This window comes from Hemitrygon akajei, chromosome 9 (assembly GCF_048418815.1).
Source record: "Hemitrygon akajei chromosome 9, sHemAka1.3, whole genome shotgun sequence".
Lineage (NCBI taxonomy): Eukaryota > Metazoa > Chordata > Chondrichthyes > Myliobatiformes > Dasyatidae > Hemitrygon > Hemitrygon akajei.
In genome coordinates, this window is record NC_133132.1 from 100,852,651 (window position 1) to 100,872,777 (window position 20,127).

The window sequence follows — 20,127 nt, forward strand, 5'->3', positions numbered from 1 at the left end:
CTTTGGTCCAATTTCACATTTTTCTGGGATCCAAATAATATATCTTGAATGCATCAGAAAAGGGTGAAACGAAGTTTCTAGCCATCAATTTGTGAAATAGTAGTGGAGGCAAAAACTGTGGTGGCTTCCAAATAGTACCCCGAAGTGTATGGGTCAGCAGCTGGGGAAGAGAATGAGCCCAAATGGGTTTTGTTTGGTCAGCACAGACATAATGGGCCAACTGGCTTCCTCCCACACTGTCAATTTCTGTTCTAATATTCAGGGGGGATTTGAAAGTATTTAATCCATAGAGCTGGCTCCTTCTCTTTGAGAAGCCATCCATTTAGCCTCAGACCCTTTGCTTTATTCCACAGTCCTCAAATAATTTCTTTTTAAGATTTACCCTTTGGAGATTATTATCATTATAAGTTATTATTGAACTTGCCTCCACCAGTTTCCCAGGGCTGAAATGCATTTAAGGTGAGAAGGGTAATTTCAAAGGAGATGCGAGGGATGTTTCATTTTCCCACTGCCTGGAATTCGCTTCCTGGGGTAGTGGTAGAGGCAGGACTTTTAAGAGGTCTTTAGACAGGTGCATGAATGTGAGGAAAATAGAAAAATATGGACATTGTGTGACACAGCATTGTGGGCCTCTGTGTTCATGTGGTGCAATCTAGATTAAAACAACATACTGGATAAACGTATTCTCTTGCTCCTTCCTGGTTCTTAAATCTGCATCTTCCAATAGAACACAGAGTATGACAGCACAGTACAGACCCTTCAGCCCACGATGCTGTGGTGACGCTTGAACCTACTCCAGGACCAGTCTTGCTCTTCCCTCTTGCACGGCTCTCCATTTTTCTATCATCCATCTGCCTATCTAAGAGCTTCTTAAATGCCCCTAAAGTATCTACCTCTACCACTAGCCCTGGCTGGGCATACCACGCACCCACCAGTCTCTGTGTGAAAAAGCTTGCCTCTGACATCCCTCTAAACTTTCCTCCAATCACCTTAAAATTATGCCCACTCGTATTAGCCATTTCTGCCCCGGGAAAAAGTTTCTCTGGCTCTCTACTCGATCTATGCCCCTTATTTTCTTGTACACCTCTATCAAGCCACCTCTCATCCTCCTTCACTCGAGCATAAACAGTTTCCTTAAATGTATACAATTTAAACACTCATTATTCGGAGCAGCTCCATTAAATCTTTCCTTCACTTTCTGTTTTACAGAAAACGATCCCTGCTCTCCCCACATCTTTGAATTCACTTGTCCCCGGTAACGTACTGGTTAATTTCCTCTGCATTCTCTCTCCGAACATCTGGTTTATATCTACTATATAGTTAAGAAGAACAACGGGCAAAGCTTCTTGTCCGCCCACCCAACTTCAAGCTCTGCACTGCTGTCACACGATCCTGACAGTAATCTTACCACTTCTCCCCTGTTACTGCCTCCCCCAAATCCTTCCACATTCAATTACCCAGCCACTGCTGCTCACAGCTTGAGAAGAATTTCTTTCATCTTGTTGTCCCTGAAATAGAGTCATGCTTAACACAGAGCCAAATGGCAGCTTCTTTTGTCTTTATGTTGTGAAAGGATTTAAAACTTTAACAACTCGCAGCGTAGCGGGTAGGGGCGGCAGAGTAGCATAATAGTTAGCCCTGTTAAAGCATCGATACATCAGTGAAACAAACCTTTCATCCATGGGCTCTGTCCACACTTCTTGCTGCCTCAGCAAAACAGCCAGCATAATCAAAGACCGACCCACTCCAGACATTGTCTCTCCTGCCCCTTTGCACTGGGCAGCTACGGTAGCGCAGTGGCTAACATAACACGATTCCAGTGCAGTGACCCAGGTTCAATTCCCACTGCTGTCTGTAAGGAGTTTGTACGTTCTGCCCGTGACCGCTCAGGTTTCCTCCAGCTCTCTCCCACGTTCCAAAGATGTGTGGGGTCATAGGTTGATCGGTCACATGGGTGTAACTGGGTTGCAATGGCCCGTTGAGTTGGAAGGGCCTATTTCTGTGGTGTATCTCGACGTAAAAATAAACACCAAGACAGTTTCTGGGAGGATCCACTCTGAGTTGTACAAGTACCCTGCCAAAATTGCCCACACATATAAACTGGATGCTATTTATTTAGGTTTAGTACGATGCAATTAGTCAACAGAATAAGAGAGCAGATATCCGGCGTCCCCAGATGTCTGATCCACAGAACATCTGTGAGTGGGATGTACAATAACTAATAAAAATTAGTTCATATGGCTGCTTTCTAATCACCATCAGAATGTGGGCGAGTTCTGGCAAGGGGGGCCTTGCTGTCTGACCCTAGTCAATTGGCAGCACAACAGAATAGCACCACCTTACGGTGCCAGCGTTCAGGGTTCGATTCCTGCCACTGCCTGTAAGGGGTTTGTACACTCCCCCTGTCACTGTATGGGTCTCCTCCAGCAGCTCCAGCTTCCTCTTACATTCGAAAGGTTCGGGGTAGCAAGTTACGGACAGGCAATGTTGGCGCCCGAATGCAATGCTGCCCCCAGTACTCAGACCGTGTTGGTTGTAGATGCCAGTGACACATTTCACTGCATGTTTCAAGGTTAATCTTTTAACCTTTTTTAAATATTTTCTGAGAGGATGATTGACAGTAATTTAAGTCCATCCACCACTCGTCCCAGGCAACACTGGTCTCGACACAGAAACAGACCAGGGCCAGGCTGGGTGAGGATGGTGGACTTCCTCGATGGTGTGGGGTGGGACCTGTACCTGGGCCAGACTGTGTACGGATGACAGGTCCCCAAACCAGTGCAGAGCCAGAGTTGTACCTGGACCAGACCAGGCAAGGGTTTCTGTTCTGGCACAGGACGGGCATCAGTCGTGGGTTGGGGTGGGCTGGGCTCGGGTGGTAGGTTCCCTAGCCAGTGTGGAGTGGGACTCACTACAGGATCAGACCAGGAAGGGGGTGGGTTTCCATTCTGATATATACGACAGAATCCAATGTAGGCTATAGGCACAAAGACAGCCAGTGTGGGGCCAGGAACATACCTGGCTCCCATTGGTAAATGCAGGTGGGATATACGACCATAAGACATAAGAGCAGAATTAGGCCATTCGGTCCATCGAACTGGCTCAGTCATTCCATCACGGCTGGTTTATTTTCCCTCCAAACCCCACTCTCCTGTCTTCTTCCCATAACCTTTGATAGCCTAATTAATCACAAACTTATCAACCTCTGCTTTACATATACTTAGCCTTCACAGCTGTCTAAGGCAATGAATCCTACAAATTCGCCACCCTCTGGCCAGAGAAATTTCTCCACATCTCTGTTCTAAAGTGACGTCCTTATATTCTGAGGCTGTGCCTTCTGGTCCTAAACTCTCCCAGTATTGGAAACATCCTCTCCATGCTCACTCTATCTGGGCCTTTCAATATTTGATAGTTTCAATGAGATCCTCCCTCATTCTTCTAAACTCCGGTGAGAAAAGGCCAATAGCCATTAAACACTCTTCATACATTAACCATTTAATTCCTGGTATCACTCTCATGAACCTCCTCTGCACCCCCTTCAATGCCAGCACATCTTTTCTTAGATATGGAGCCCAAAACTGCTCACAATACTTCAAATGAATTCTGTCCAGTGCCTTATAAAGTCTCAACATAACATCCTGCCTTTTATATTCTCGTCCTCTCGAAATGAATGCTAACATCGCACCTGCCTTCCGTACCACTGACTCAACCTGCTAGTTAACCTTCAGGGAATCCTGCATGAGGACTCCCAAGCCCTTTGCACCACAGATTTGTACAGGTCAGAATCAAACCTGGTCCAGGGTGTCAGGTTCTTCCAGTTCTTGCTCTACCTACGCCTCTTATCATCTTATACACCTCTATCAAGTCACCTCTGCTTCACTCCCTAGCTCACTTAACTTATCCTCATAAGATATGCCCTCCAGTCCAAGAGTATTCTGCTTAAATCTCCTCTGCACCCACCCTAAAGCTTTAACATTTGGAAGTACGTCGTCAGCTGGAAAATTAAGATGTGAAAAAGCACTCCTTATGACTTATTTGTGCACACATTTAACAGAAATACTGTATTTAATAGAAACGGAAATTTGTGAGTGCTCTGCTATCACATACCCATGGACAGGATCTGCAACGATTGCCCGTGGGTTTACCAGGTCATCAGAGAAGAGCACCCGCCTCTGGTCACCATCCATTTTAGCCACTTCAATTCTGTCCAGCCCGGAGTCCGTCCAGAAGATGTTGCGGCCTAAGTGGTCAATGGCTATCCCTTCAGGGCTCTCGAGACCTTAAATGCAAAAATATGCATTGAGTGGATGAATCTATTAGACCTCAAACAGTCAGCTCATGAAGAAAGAAGAGTAAATTAATGACTGTACATTACAGATCTGTTCACACATCACATTAAACTGTAACATGACCACAACCAATCCAAACTTGACCTGAACCAAAGGAGTGATCACTTCTTTTGATCAACAATCCCAGACACAAACCACGACCCACTCAAACCGGCCCTGTATCACACTCATCGGACCCCGATATCATCCTGCGTCTAACTATATGTTTATCTCATAAACATAAGAGATTCTGCAGATGCTGGAAATCCAGAGTCTGTCTGTCTCTCTCTCACACACACACACAAAATGCTGGAGGACCTCAATAAGTCAGACAGCATCTATGGAGAGGAAAAAATAATCAATAATAATCAACATTTTGGGCTGAGACCCTTCATCAGGAATGTGTGTGCGTGTTGCTCTATAAAATTGGGGCACATCAGTACTTTTGCCCCAATTAAATGGCTGCCCAAATTAGATGGCTTCATGGAAATAGTTAAAAAGGTACAGAAAAAAGACAAGCTACCATTTAAATGTGTAATGAATATGTATTTAATGAAATACAGAACAAATTGGAACAGTAACAATACTAATTGGTTATTAGTGTTGTGATACTTATTGAGGGAGGAATGCATCCAGGCTATACTGCAGTGTTCTTTTGATTGAATGCAAGTGAACAAAGTCCACATGGACACCTACTGCAGTTAATGGACTGCTTTCATTGCCTTCCTGCATGAAGTATTGTTGTAATACAAAAAATTTTTAAAAAATCAAAATATAAAACAAAATGGGCAAAATTCACTGTTTTATTTTGAATCAGCATCCGCTGGCCCAAATGGATAATATAACACAATCACATGCAACTGACGTTATTTAAAAACTGATCACTTCAAGCACAGTATAGAGTCTAACAGACAACAGTTAGAAACTGTTTGGCAAAAGTCCTGTCCCAATTAAGTGACATATTGTCCCAAACAGATCAAGGGAATCCTGGCTATTTTCTCGATCTGTTTTTGTTCTTTCAGAATTGTGGCAAATAAGCAGCTGCCTCGATTAACCAGCGACCCAATTAACCAGATTCCACTGAACTTGTAAAGTCCTGTGCTTAAAAAAAAGTTACTAAGAGCCGATCTCTCCGAAGGAGGTGACACTATTCCTTTGCTATGCAACCCATATGGATAACACAGCAGTGGAGCAGTTAGTGCAATCACTTTACAGTGCCAGTGATCATCCATCGGGGTTCAACTCCTGCGACTGTCAGTAAGGAGTTTGTACGTTCTCCGCATGACTGCGTGGGTCTCCTCCAAAGACATGCAGGTTAGGGTTATTAAGCTGTGTGCATGCTACATTGCCACCCAATGCTTGGCAATACTTGCGGGCTGCCCCCAGCACAATCCTCGCTGATCTGATTTGATGTATTTCACTGTATGTTTCAATGTACATGTGACAAATAAAGCTAATCTTTTTTTTTAAAGTTTCACTTGGCCTAAGTTGAGTAAGGTTCCACATTCTTATTGCCTTCCCCCACTTCTTTATATTGGCCACCTTTCCCGTCCACTCTCTGTCCTGATGCAGGGTTCCACCTCCAGTTTCCTCCCACAGTCCAAAGACATACCAGTTCGTAGGTCATTCAAAGTTCAAAGTACAGTTATTATCAAAGTATGTACACTATATACAACCTTGCGATTCATCTTCTTACAGGCAGCCACAAAAAAACCCAATAGAACCCATTAAAAAAAGACCGTCAAACACTCAGTGTGCAGAAAAAATATCGTGCAGACAATAGAAGCAAATTACATTCAGAACTGAAGTCTGTGAAAGTAAGCCCACAGCCACAAAGCCAGTCACAGCTGATCCAGGAGCCCGTTAGTTGTAGGCCACAGCCTCTGTTCAGCACAGAGATGAGTAAATTACACCGAGCAGTGAGCTGGACACCGGCCCATCTCTTGCCTCTGACCCTGACCTATTCCAAAAGGCAAGTTACAGGCTATTGATTGCCGTGAGCATTTTTGAGAAAATTAGTCATTAATAGCTTTGAAAGTATAAGGGGGATATCTGAGATAAGCTATTTTTCTACACAGAGAGTGAAAGGTGTGTGGAACACACTGCTAGGTGTAGTGGTAGATACAGATACATTAGGGATATTTACATACATGGGGGCTCTGGATAGAGGTAACTGATGTCTGGCAAGTGCACTCTATCTCATAGGGTGGTCGGGCCTCACTGGTCCCCATCCATCCCCTAAATCTCTCACGCCTGCCTCCGAGGGGCACACTCTGGTACTCCGCTTCAGCTGGCAGGTTAAGCACGTGAGGGGGTGGTGTTATCACGGCACCACTGGGCGAAGGACCTCGTCGACAGTCACCAGCCAGGGCGGGCCAGTTCCCCGAGGGACTGCAATGGCCACGTGTTCAAGACTAGGCTGAGCCAATGAGTTGGAGGACACCAACTGTGGTCTGGCCTGGAGAGGGATGGGCACCGCTAGGCTTCACTTGCCAAAGACAAGCAAAGGAGCCCCTACGAATCATAGGTGGGTTGCAGGATCCAAACCGAAATGAGAGAAAAACAGGTGGCTATGTGGGAGGAAAGGGTTAAATGATCATGGGCCAAAGGGCCTGTGTTGTCCTGTACTGTTCAAAGTTCTAATTTCTTTTCCCCTAATGCTGCTCGACCCACTGAATTCCTCCTGCAGATTATTTGTATTTCAGCACCTTAATTCTCTTGAATCTCCAGTGATAATAATTGAAATCACTGCACTAACACAAGTCATTCAAACTAGACTTACCTTTAACTAGTAAGGAATGATGGGATAAACTTTAACCAGAACACAAAGCCTTGGTCAAAGCACCAAGTCAAACCAAGTTTGTTGCATCAAGAACATTTAATATGAAACATATTTACAATAAAAAGAAATCACCAGTCGGGGGCAGATTGGAACAAACCCACACTATTCTAAAATAAATCCTTAGTCCTTGAAATTTTATCTTCAAAATATTTTAACATTCTTTAGAAATTGGTTGGCATTTTAATCCTCTCACACAACAAAAGATTAAGATGTTTCATTTTGGCTTTAAAAGTGACTGTTAATATCATGTCTAGCAATGTTATAACCGTTATAAACATAACGTAAGGAATTATGGAGCTAGATATGCAAATATGCTTCCTTAAGACCAGCCAACACAAGTACCAAAATCTCCCAGGATTATGTCATGTCTGGCTGGATCACATGCCCACGTCTCAGGACCAATGTCACTCTATTCAGCAAACTCTACCATGTGTGGAAGACAAACGCATCAACAGATGCTGATCATATGGGGAAATGAGAGAGAGGCAGTAACTCTATCTGATAGCCGAGTGGTTTTGGACCTGCACGGAACAATGAATATTTTCTTTGTGGATCTAGTGTAGATTCAGGCCACAACCACAGTCAATGAGTTGCATCTGCTGTATCACACACAAAATGCTGGAGGAGTCAACCGGCATTTGGGAAATAAATGCTGAAGGAAAATAAACGTTTTGAGACTTTGAAGAAGGGTCTCAGCCCAAAATATCTATTTCTCTCCATAGCTGCTGCCTGACCTCCTTAGTCCCTCCAGCATTTTGTGTGTCTTTCTCTGGATTTCCAGCATCTGCAGAATCTCAAGTGTTTAGCATATGTTGTGTAGCAGGGTCAAGGCTAACAGCTTCAGACAGTGACTCATCCCTCCTCGAGACATGACAGTAATGTCCTGTAAGTGTGTAGTAAAATAAAGAAATATTAATAAATTAGAGATAGGCAAATATGTTTCATCCTGTGTGGTCCAGAGATGCTGGCATGCTGTACTGTCTAAAACCCCAGCAGTGTGCTGAAACCCCTCAACCGGATTGCAAACCTCAGGCAATACCCCTCCTCTCATCTAGGCATGGGCACAGGATACATAGACCCTTATAGGAGATCAGGGGAGTTGTCCCTAAAGAATGGCAAGGGACTCTACAGATCTACAGATTAAATCTGTGTTTCTACAGATAAGCTGTGGAGAGCATTCCGACTGGTTGAATCACTGTCTGGTATGGAGGCTCCGATGCACAGTATCGGGAAAAACTCCAGAAAGCTGTAACATATGCAAGATGCTGGAGGAACTCAGCAGGCCAGGCAGCATCTATGGAAAAGAGTAAACAGTCGAAGTTTGGGCCAAGACTGGAGAAAAAAGACGAGAAGTCAGAGTAAGAAGGTGGGAGGAGGGAAGGAAGAAGGTCAAGATAGTAGGTGATAGGTGAAGGGGAGGAGCACCAGAGGGAAGTGATGAGATAAGGTGAGAGAGGGAAACAGGATTGGAGGAATGAAGGGGGGGGGGTGGGGTTAATTACCAGAAGTTTGAGAAATCAATGTTCATGCCATCAGGTTTTAGGCCACCCAGACAGAATATAAGGTGTTAGGTGTTGCTCCTCAAACTAAAGTGTGGCCTCATCACGACAGTTAGCTCCATCAGAGGTCGGGGGGGGGGGGGGGGTGATAGACAGGACACACAGAGAGGTAGTTACACCCAAGGTGCGGGACACAGGAGACTGGGTTAGTCAGCAGAGGGAAAGGAGCCAAGGCAGAGGACCCCTGAGGCCATCCCTCTCAACAACAGGTACATCACTCTGGGTGCTGTTTTGGGAGATGGCCGAACAGAGGAAAGTTGCAGTGGTTGGGCTCTGGCACTGAGTCTGCCTCTGTAACTCAGAGAGGAAGGGAGAGGGGAGGGGAAGGAGAGGCACACTGTGGTGATAAGAGATTTGTTAGTTCAGGGAACAGACAAGAGGTTCTGCGGGCAAGAACAAGATTCCCGGATGGTATGTTGCTGCTGGGTGCCGGGGTCCAGGACATCTCGGATCAAGTCCTCAGTATTCTTATGTGGGAGGGTAAACAGCCAGAAGTTGGGGTCCATGTCTGTACCAATGACAGGGGTAGGACGAGTGGCGAGGTTCTGCAAAGTGAGTTCAGGGAGTTAGGTGCTAAGTTAAAGGGCAGGACCTCCAGGGTTGTAATCTCAGGATTGCAACCTGTGTCACGTGCTAGTGAGGCCAGAGACAGGAAGATTATGCAATTTAATACGTGGCTAAGGAGTTGGTGTAGCAGGGAGGACATAAGATTTTTGGATCATAGGGCTCTCTTCCAGGGAAGGTGGGACTTGTACAGAAGAGAATGTTTGCACCCAAACTGGAGGGGGACTAATATTCTAGTGGGAAGGTTTATTAATTCTGGACAGTGGCATTTAAAGTTGCAGGGGGATGGGAAGTGAAGTGTCAGAACAATCAGCTGTGGAGGCGGATGCTGGTAAGACCTCAAAGTTTGGAATCAAAAGCTTGAGCATGGTGTGGCTAGTGTCCTGAGCTGCCTATACTTGAATGCATGAAATATTGCAGGAAAGGTGGATCATAGGGCTGAAGATGAGGTAAAAAGAAAAGTAAATTTATGTAGTGTCCATAAGACTTATGAGGGGTGATTGATAAGTTCGTGGCCTGAGGTAGAAGATGATGAGTTATACGGCTCTCATTACATGCACATGCAGTTCAACTCTTTGAGTGATTATGCAGAAAGTTTGAAGTTAATAACTTGTCTCCTTCTACCTTAGGCCACTAACTTATCAATCACCCAGATGCATTATTAACTGATGAGTTATTAACTTCAAACTTCATAATCACTCGAAGAGTTGACCTGCATGTGCATGTAACGAGAGCTGTACAATTCATCTCCTACTTTAGGCCACAAACTTATCAATCACCCATCTGCGGACACTTTCTGGAGATCCAAGATCCGTATGTTCCACAACCGCTGGATTAAGTGTGTAAATGTAGGAGGGGACTATGTTGAAAAATAAATGTGCTAGTTTTTCTAAAATTGACACCTTCTACCTTAGGCCACGAACTTATCAATCACCCCTCATACAGCAGGTGTAGAATTAGGCCATTTGTCCTATTGAGTGTGTTCTGCCATTCCATTAGGGCTTATTTATTATCCTTCTCAACCCCATTCTCCCGCCTTCTTCCCTGTATCCTTTGACACTCTTACTAATCAAGAACCTAGCAATCTCCACTTTAAATACACCCAGCCGTCCATGGCAATGACTTCCCCAAATTGACTACCTCCTGGCTAAAGAAATTTCTCCTCATCTCTGTTCTAAAGAGAGATCCTTCTATTCTGAAGCTGTGCCCTCTGGTCCTGCATTTCCCCACAGCCTATCCAGATCCACTCTATCTAGGCCTTTCATTATTCAGCAGGTTTCAATGAGATCTCTCCCCTCTTTCTTCTAAACTTCAGTGATCACAGGCTGAGAACCATCAAATGCTTCTCATACATTAACCCATTAATTCCTGGGATCATTCTCATGCCCTTGTGACATTTCAAGGCATTTTTAAGAACCAAGTACTCAGTGTAACCTAGATACACTCAGGACAATCTCCCACATGCATTTGTGGGATAACAGCCAGATCATCTGTATTAGTAAAACTCATACAGATACTGCTGTACTTTGTGTACTGCTGCCACAAAGTTAACAGATTTCACAGCATATGCCAGTGATATTAAACCTGATTCTGACTGCACGTGAAATATTTCTGTTGAGAGTTGACCCATAGTTAAGGAATTATTACGCGTTCATTCCTAGTTTTATTCAAACCTGTTGCGATGATGGTCGTGGGCTCTCCTCCTTGAAGACTTGCCCGGCTGATGGCACGCCCAGCGATGTCTGTCCAGTACACCATCTTGTCTAAGCAGTCGTATGCAACACCAATGACCACTTTATCCTGATGAAGAAGAAAAAGTGTTGAGTTAAGCTTATACCATCTTTTCAGAGCAGTAAAATATTCTGAAATGTTGGCACAATATTTGTGCCATATTGTTGACATAATAAGTCAGGATAGAAAGAATGAGAGAAACTATAGTACAACTTCCTAAATATTGGCTTTAAAGAAATACGGGCTTTATACAGTGTCTTCCTTAGGATGACCTAACTTACAGAAAATCATACAATGGAAGTAGCCCCGTATATTCTTAGAACTAACAATAACAAAAATAAAATATTGCATAATATTAATTAATAGCTGAATTTAGCATATATTCCAATAGTTAGCATAATGTAGAGCAATTATTTAATGAATGAATTACAGTACATGTAAACGATATGGATTACTGCATAAAATGGACATTTTTGACTAATAGAGAAACTAGTTTATAGACATTTGTTAGGAACAGAACACTGCCACGACCTGGGGACTGACTGATTCCATTGCGCCAAGTACAGGTCCACATTTTTATGAGTCATTTGGTAAATAACAATAGGGTTAACACTGTTTTAATGGAATTAAGTTATTTCTTTTATGTAATAGTGTGGGTAGATGTCACAATTGTTTCCATTCTGCTATGTCTCCTAAACCACGTTGATATTATGTCTAGACAACTGACGTGAGGGCTTGTAAATATGAATAAATATTTCTCTATCTACTATGTGGTAACAGCGGCAGATGTAAGCGTGAGATTTTCAGTTTATGGCAACTGTTGAACCCTTGTAAATATTCTTTACATTCAATGACCAGCATGTGGGTGAGAACTGAACAGTGCTCCAGTTGAGGTCAAACAGTGAGGACTAAGGCTTAACATATGGGGAGTGTTTGAACACTCTGGGCCTGTACTTGCTGGAATTTAAAAGAATAAAAGTTCAAAGTTCATATATGGCACCATATACTACCCTGATATTCAGTTTTTTGCGGACATGCTCAATAAATCCATAATAGAATCAATGAAAGATCACACCAAATCAGGCGTTCAATCAGCGTGCAAAAGATAACAAACTGTGCCATACAAAAGGAAGGAAATTATAATAACAAATAAATAAGCATTAAGTATCAAAAACATGATTTGAAGAGTCTTTGAAAATGAGTCCATAGGTTGTGGGAACAGTGCAGTGAAGGGCGAGTGAAGCTGAGGGAAATTATCCCCTCCGGTTCAAGAGCTGATAGCTGAGGGGTAATAATTGTTCCTGAACCTGGTGGCACGGGACCTGAGGCTCCTGTATCTCCTTCCTGATGGCAGCAGTGAGAAGACAGCACAACTTGGGTGGTGGGGGTCCTTGATGATGGATGCTGCTTTTCTGTGACAGTTTCTCGTGTGGATTTAGTCCTTGGTGGGGAGGGCTTTACCTATGATGTACTGGGCCAAAGCCACTAATTACTTTTCCGTTCAAGGGCTTTGGTGTTTCTGTACCAAACAGTGATGCAGACAGTCAGTACACTCTCCACCATTTATCTATAGAAGTTTGTCAAAATTTTCAGTTAAGTCACGTCACTTTTATTGTCACTTCGACCATAACTGCTATGTACAGTACATAGTAAAAATGAGACGTTTTTCAGGACCATGGTGTTACATGACACAATACAAAACTAGACTGAACTACTAGACTGAATTCTGTGTCAGACAGAGTGGCCAGCAGCACTGGGGCTCCACAGGGGACTGTCATGTCTCCCTTTCTCTTCACCATCTACACCTCGGACTTCAACTACCACACAGAGTCTTGCCATCTTCAGAAGTTTTCTGATGACTCTGCCATAGTTGGATGCATCAGCAGGGGAGATGAGGCTGAGTACAGGGCTACGGTGGGAAACTTTGTCACATGGTGCGAGCAGAATCATCTGCAGCTTAATGTGAAAAAGACTAAGGAGCTGGTGGTGGACCTGAGGAGGGCTAAGGCACCGATGACCCCCGTTTCCATCCAAGGGGTCAGTGTGGACATGGTGGAGGATTACAAATACCTGGGGATACAAATGGACAATAAACTGGACTGGTCAAAGAATACTGAGGCTGTCTACAAGAAGGGTCAGAGCTGTCTCTATTTCCTGAGGAGACTGAGGTCCTTTAACATCTGCCGGACGATGCTGAGGATGTTCTACGAGGCTGTGGTGGCCAGTGCTATCATGTTTGCTATTGTGTGCTGGGGCAGCAGGCTGAGGGTAGCAGACACCAACAGAATCAACAAACTCATTCGTAAGGCCAGTGATGTTGTGGGGGTGGAACTGGACTTCCTGACGGTGGTGTCTGAAAAGAGGATGCTGTCCAAGTTGCATGCCATCTTGGACAATGACTCCCATCCACTCCATAATGTACTGGTTAGGCACAGGAGTACGTTCAGCCAGAGACTTATTCCACCAAGATGTAGCACTGAGCATCATAGGAAGTCATTCCTACCTGTGGTCATCAAACTTTACAACTCCTCCCTCGGAGTGTCAGACACCCTGAGCCAATAGGCTGGTCCTGGACTTATTTCCACTTGGCATGATTAACTTATTTTTATTTAATTATTTATGGTTTTATATTGCTATATTTCTTCACTATTCTTGGTTGGTGCGGCTGTAACGAAACCCAATTTCCCTCGGGATCAATAAAGTATGTCCGTCTGTCTGTCTGTAAAAAACAACAGAGAGAGAAAAAAAAACTACACTAGACTACAGACCTACCCAGGACTGCATAAAGTGCACAAAACAGTGCAGGCATTACAATAAATAATAAACAGGACAACAGGCACAGTAGAGGGCAGTAAGGTCAGTCCAGGCTCTGGGTATTGAGGAGTCTGATAGCTTGGGGGAAGAAACTGTTACATAGTCTGGTCGTGAGAGACTGAATGCTTTGGTGCCTTTTCCCAGACGGCAGGAGGGAGAAGAGTTTGTATGAGGGGTGCGTGGGGTCCTTCATAATGCTGTTTGCTTTGCGGATGCAACGTGTAGTGTAAATGTCTGTAATGGCGGGAAAAGAGACCTTGATGATTTCAGCTGACCTCACTATCCACTGCAGGGTCTTGCGATCCAAGATAGTGCAATTTCTGAACCAGGCAGTGATGCAGCTGCTCAGGATGCCCTCAATATAACCCCAGTAGAATGTGATGAGGATGGGGGTGGAAGATGGACTTTCCTCAGCCTTCACAGAAAGTAGAGACACTGCTGGGCTTTCTTTGCTATAGAGCTGGTGTTGAGGGTCCAGGAGAGATTCTCTGCCAGGTGAACACCAAGAAATTTGGTGCTGTTTATGATCTCTACTGAGGAGCCATCGATGTTCAGTGGAGAGTGGTCGCTCCATGCCCTCCTGAAGTCAACAACCATCTTTTTTGTTTTGTTCACATTCAGAGACAGTTTGTTGGCTCTGCCGTCCGTTAGCCACTGCATCTCCTCTCTGTAAGCTGACTCATCGTTCTTGCTGATGAGACACACCACGGTTGTGTCATCAGTGAACTTGATGATGTGGTTCGAGCTATGTGTTGCAGTACAGTCATGGGTCAGCGGAGTGAACAGCAGTGGACTGAGCACACAGCCCTGGGGGGGCCCCCGTGCCAAATCTGCACAAACTCCTAAGGAAGTGGAGGCAATGCCAAGATTTCTTCATAATGACACATGCATATTGGACCCAGGACAGAACTTCCAAAATGATAATACTAAGGAATTTAAAGTTGCTGCCCTTCTCCACCTCTGATCTTCCAGTGAGGACCTCTGATTTGCTCCTCCTGATCAATAATCAGCTCCTTGGCCTTGCTGACATTGAATAAGAGGCTGTCGGTGTGGCTCCACTCAGCCAGATTTTCAATCTCTCTCCTAGGTGCTGATTCGGTACCACCTTTGATTTGGCCTACGACAGTGGTGCCATCGGCAAACTTGAATATGAATGTGCTTAGCCTCACAGTCATTAGTGTAAAGCGAGTAGAGCACACAGCTCGTGGTGCACCTGTGCTATGCAGATTGTGGGGGAGATGTTGTTGCCAATCCGAACTGAGGAAATTGAGGATCCAATTGCATAAGGAGGTATTGAGGTCAAGCTCTTGAAACTCATTGGTTAGTTTTGAGAGGATGATGGTATTTAATACTAAGCTGTAGTTGTTAAAAATCATCCTGATGTATGTATCTTTGCTCTCCAGATGCTCCAGAGTTGAGTGAAGAGCCAAAGAAATGGCATCTGCTGTGCATCAGTTCCACCAGCAGGCAAACTAAAGTAGATCCAAGTCACCACTCAGGCAGAAGTTTATACGTTTCATCCCCAACCTCTCAAAACACTTCATCAGTGTGGATGTAAGTGCTGCTGGACGACAGTCATTAAGGCAGGTTACCACTTCCTCTTCAGGCACCGGTATAGTTGAAGCATGCTTGATGCAGGTAAGTACCACACACCGCTAAAGATCTTGGTGAACACTCGAGCCAGTTAATTAGCACAGGTGAGTACTTGGCCAGGTACTCTATCTTGGTCGTATGCTTTTCATGAGTTCACCTCCTGAAGGCAGCTTCCACTTCAGCCCAAGATGGAAATCACAGGCTCATCAGGGGCCGCAGGAGTTTGTGACGGTTCCTCTGTGTTTGATGGTCAAAGTGAGCATAGAAGGCACTGAGCTCATCTGGAAGCGAAGCCTTGTTGTCACCTATGTTGCCTGATACTACTTAATAAGAGGTGATGCATTCAAGCCCAGCTACAGCTGTTGAGCATCTTTCACTGATTCAAGTTTCATCTGGAATTGCCATTTTGTCCATGAAATGGCTTTCTGGAGATCATACCTGGACAGCTTGTAACTTTTTTGGTCACCAGGCTTGAATGCCACTGACCTGGTCCTCAGTAGTTTTTGGATCTCATGATTCATCCAGGGATTCTGGTTGGTGAAGTCTCTGAATGCTTTTGTGGGCATACATTCATCTACAACTGTTTTTATCAAGTCCTTATCAACCATGGTGAATTCATTCAGATCTACAAATGAGTCCTTGAGGATGGCCCAGTCCACCGGCACAAAGCAATCCTGTGGCTGCTCCTCTTTGTTGTGCTAATCTCTGGAGCTTTGCCCTTCAGCCACGAAGAAGCACCTCCAAGAGTTTATCATGAAACGCACACCTCCACCTTTTGCCTTTTCCGAATCAGCACTTTGGTTCATTCTGTGAACTGAGAAGTGTTTGGGTCTGATCACCATATCTGGTGTGCTGGAAGTAAGCCATGTCTTGGTCAAACGTAGAACACAACAATATCTGATTTCCCTCTGATACAGCCATCTTGCCCTCGGGTCCTCCAGCAACTACACATTTTGCTAACGAGATGCTGTGTAAAGGGGTCTCATTCCAGAGTGTAATAGCTTGGCTTGAGACTCTCCCATCCCCCCCGCCTCATTTCTGGCCATGGTGATGAACCTTCGTCTCCTTAAAGATGCTGTCCATCGAGTCCTTCAGAAGATCGTGAAATCTGTAGTTCATTAATCCATTTAAAATACATAAAGGGAAATTACATGCTCCAGACTGAGAGGAATTTAAAAGAGGTATATTTAGAAGTACTGTATGTAGCCCGAAGAACGTCACCATGGTTCACTGATGCCATCTTAATGGGGGAGATTTCATTGAAATCTACCAAATATTGAAAGGCCAATATAGAGTCGACGTGTAGAGAATGCTTCCTATGGTGGAGAAGTCTAGGACTAGAGGGTGCAGCCTCAGAATACAAGGTTGTCCCTTTAGAAAAGAAATGAGGAGGGTGGTGAATCTGTGGAATTCATTGCTTCAGATGGCTGTGGAGGCCAAGACATCGGGTATATTTAAAGTAGCGTTTTAAGGGGACATAATTAGTAAAGGTGTGAAAGGTTATGGGGATAAGGCAGGAGAATGGGTTGAGAGGGAAAATAAGACAGCCATGATCAAATGGTGGAACAGATGGACTGAATGGCCTATTTCTGCTCCTATGTCTTATGGTTTTATGGTCTAAACCTTGATCAAAATATCCTCTCATCTATAACTTACGCTTTAATTTAGAAAGGAATCAGTTTGCAAATCTTACATGGAACATAGAATATTACCGGCACTTTGGTCCACGCTGTGTGCCAACTTTTTAACCTACTCTAAGATTAACTTAACCTTTCCCTTCTACATGGCCCTGCATTTGTCTGACATCCATGTGCCTATCTAAGAGTTTTTTTAAATGTCCCTAATGTATCTTCTACCGTCCCCACATAGGGCATTCCACACACGGACCATTCTCTGTGTAATTCTCTGGCATTCTCTGGCATTCTGGCATTCTGGCATTCCCTCTCTATACTCTCCTCCAATCAGCTTAATATTATGCCCCCTTATTTACTCAGAATGTGGTGAGAGTTTGAAGCAAAATGGTGGGTGTAGGTTCTACTTCAACAGTTAAGAGAAATTTGGGTAAGTACATGGATGGGAAGTATATGGAGGGCTATAGTCCAGTGTAGGTCAATAGGACCAGGCAGATTAAAAGTTAGGCACGGACTAGGTGGGCCAAAGGGCCTGTCTCTGTGCTGTAATGTTCTATGACTCTAGTAGTCATTTCCATCCTAAAAAAAAGCCTCTGGCTTTCTACTCTATCTATTCGTCTTATCTTTTAATGTTTGTGTAACAAAATCTAAGGTCTCTCTGTTGCATCACTCAGACATCATACTGCCTTGTTCTTCCAGCTAACAGAAACCAAGTGCAAAAAGAACCACAGTTCCTGGTGGTTTCTCTTGATTTGTCTTTGCATTGAACAATGTGCAGACTGAGAGTTGATTTCCCGTGATCGTTATAGCTGAATGGTGGGAAATCAGGGGTGGGAGTGGGGGGCCGAGGGGTTGGAAAGGATATTAAAGACGACATTCTCAACAGCTGCTGACCTTAACTTGCCCCATCAGTGAGGGTTTTGCAGCCAGCAAGTTCCTCCTGCAAGCTGCATTTCCCTTCCTGCAAAGCCACCAGAAGGCTCTACAATCTATGTTTGGAGACAGATAACCTCCTGTAAGACTATCTGGGCATGATGAAGTTACACCTAGTTCAGACAGTTAGTGACAGTCTATCTGCTGTCAGCATCAATCCCAATAAAAGCAGCCGACTTTTACAAGCTCTTGCTCTGTGCAAAGATGGAATTTATTACCTGACAATATTCGAGATTGACTCATTGGTGAACTGAGGCCAGCTTCAGGTCTCCAACATTGTACTCTGGTCAGGAGTGCAAACCTCCAGTCAGTGGAGCTTCAGTGGGTACTTGTTTAAGGGCCCACACATTACTGGATATTGGTAGGCCAGATCCCATTTTTATTTGTAGAGCATAAAGTGAAATGCTTCATTTGTGTTAACGACAAACAGAAAGTAAGGATGTGCTGGGGAAGCCCGCAAGGGTTATGCACCTTGTAACTTTTCACCTGAGTTAAAGGTTGGTGTTGGTATTGGCTACTTGTGACAGCAGCTTCCACTGTTTTCCTCGGAGGCACTGGAAGGAGGTGCAGTTATAAAGCAGAGATTCTTTCTGGCTCCTCCCCCCTTCCTTTCCAGTCCCAGTGAAGGGTCTCAGCCCAAAACATCAACTCCATAGATGCTGACTGATCTGCTGAGTTCCTCCAGCATTTTGTATGTGTGTTACTCTGGAGTTTCAGCATCTGGAGAAACTCTGCATAGTACGTGTAGAGATTAAGCCTCCTCTACTTGAAAGAGTAAAATGGGGAGGGGAAGAGTGTGAGCAGGAAGGGTATTAGGTAAGTCTAGGGTAATAGAGCAGGGGAGTATAGGACCAGAGGGCATAGCCTCAGAATAGAAGGACGTCCTTTTAGAACAGAGATGAGAAGGAATTTCTTTCACTGGATAGTGAATCTGTGGAATTCATTGCTATCTAAAGTCGTGGAGGCCAAGTCTTTGGGTATATTTCAAACAGAGATTAATAGATTCGTGATTAGTAAGAACATCAATGGTTTATGGGGACAAGGCAGAAGAATGGGGTTGAGAAGGAAAAGAAAACAGCTAAGATCAAATGGGAGAGCAGACTTATCGTCTTATGGTCTAATAAAACCAATTTTCAGCTGATCAATTTAATTTGTTTGCCATCCTCCTCAGGAATCAATAGAGGAAATAGTCAGTCAGCTACGAACTAGTATAAATATGAAACTTCTAAGTTTCAGATCTTGATAAATTACTCTGATTTTCCAGAGTATTTTTCATGTACAAGTGTCCCCCGCTTTTCAAACGTTCGCTTTACGACACCTCACTGTTACGAAAGACCTACATTAGTTACCTGTTTTCGCTAACAGAAGGTGTTTTACTGTTATGAAAAAAGGCAGCGCGTGCACCGAGCAGCCAAGCTCCTCCCCCGGAACTGCATTCTAGCCGGCATTGCTTAAACACGTGCCTGTGAGCATCTGTGATTTATGTCAATTTATTTTGTGCATCCATTAGCAGGATGAGTTCTAAGGTATCGGAAAAGCCTAAAAGAGCGTGTAAGGGTGTTACACTTAGCGTAAAACTAGACATAATTAAGTGTTTCGATGGTGGTGCGCGAAGTAAGGATATAGTGAGTTTGGCTAAGGGTTTGTGGAAGTTGACGAAGATGTTGTTGAAGAGGTTTTGGCATCCCATGACCAATAACTGAGAGATGAAGAGGAAAGGATAACAATTGAAGCCAAACGCAGTAGCAAACGGCCCAAAAGTGAAGGAACTGAACGTGAAGCAACTGCGTGAGATTTTCGCTGCGATTGACAACGCTGCAATGATTGCAGAAAAGTATTACTTTAATTTTGAAAGGGTATGTAGATTTAGGGCATATTTGCAGGATGGTTTGCGTGCTTACAAAGAACTGTACGATAGAAAAATGTGCGAGGCTAAGCAGTCAAGCACACTGTCGTTTTTCAAACCTTCCACATCAGACGACGAACCCTGACCTTTGACCGAGGCAGGCAGACATAGAAGGTGGTGACCTGCCTGCCCTGATGGAAACAGATGATGAACAGACCCCAGTGTACCACCACCCCAACCTCTGATGACTCAGCCTAACACCATCATCAGTGTGCTCACTGTCTTC

The 20,127-nt window shown here is 44.2% G+C and overlaps 1 protein-coding gene across 1 annotated transcript in view; it reads right to left on the reverse strand.

Annotated features, from left to right (window-relative positions):
* The window catches only part of nid1a (nidogen 1a), a 151,159-nt gene that overhangs the window by 19,584 nt on the left and 111,448 nt on the right, over positions 1-20,127 (reverse strand). The window contains exons 15-16 of the mRNA XM_073056657.1: positions 10,967-11,093; positions 4,108-4,279 (exon numbers count right to left, since the gene is read on the reverse strand). Of these exons, the coding sequence (XP_072912758.1) occupies positions 4,108-4,279; positions 10,967-11,093 (299 nt within the window). The remainder of the gene's footprint in view (positions 1-4,107; positions 4,280-10,966; positions 11,094-20,127) is intronic.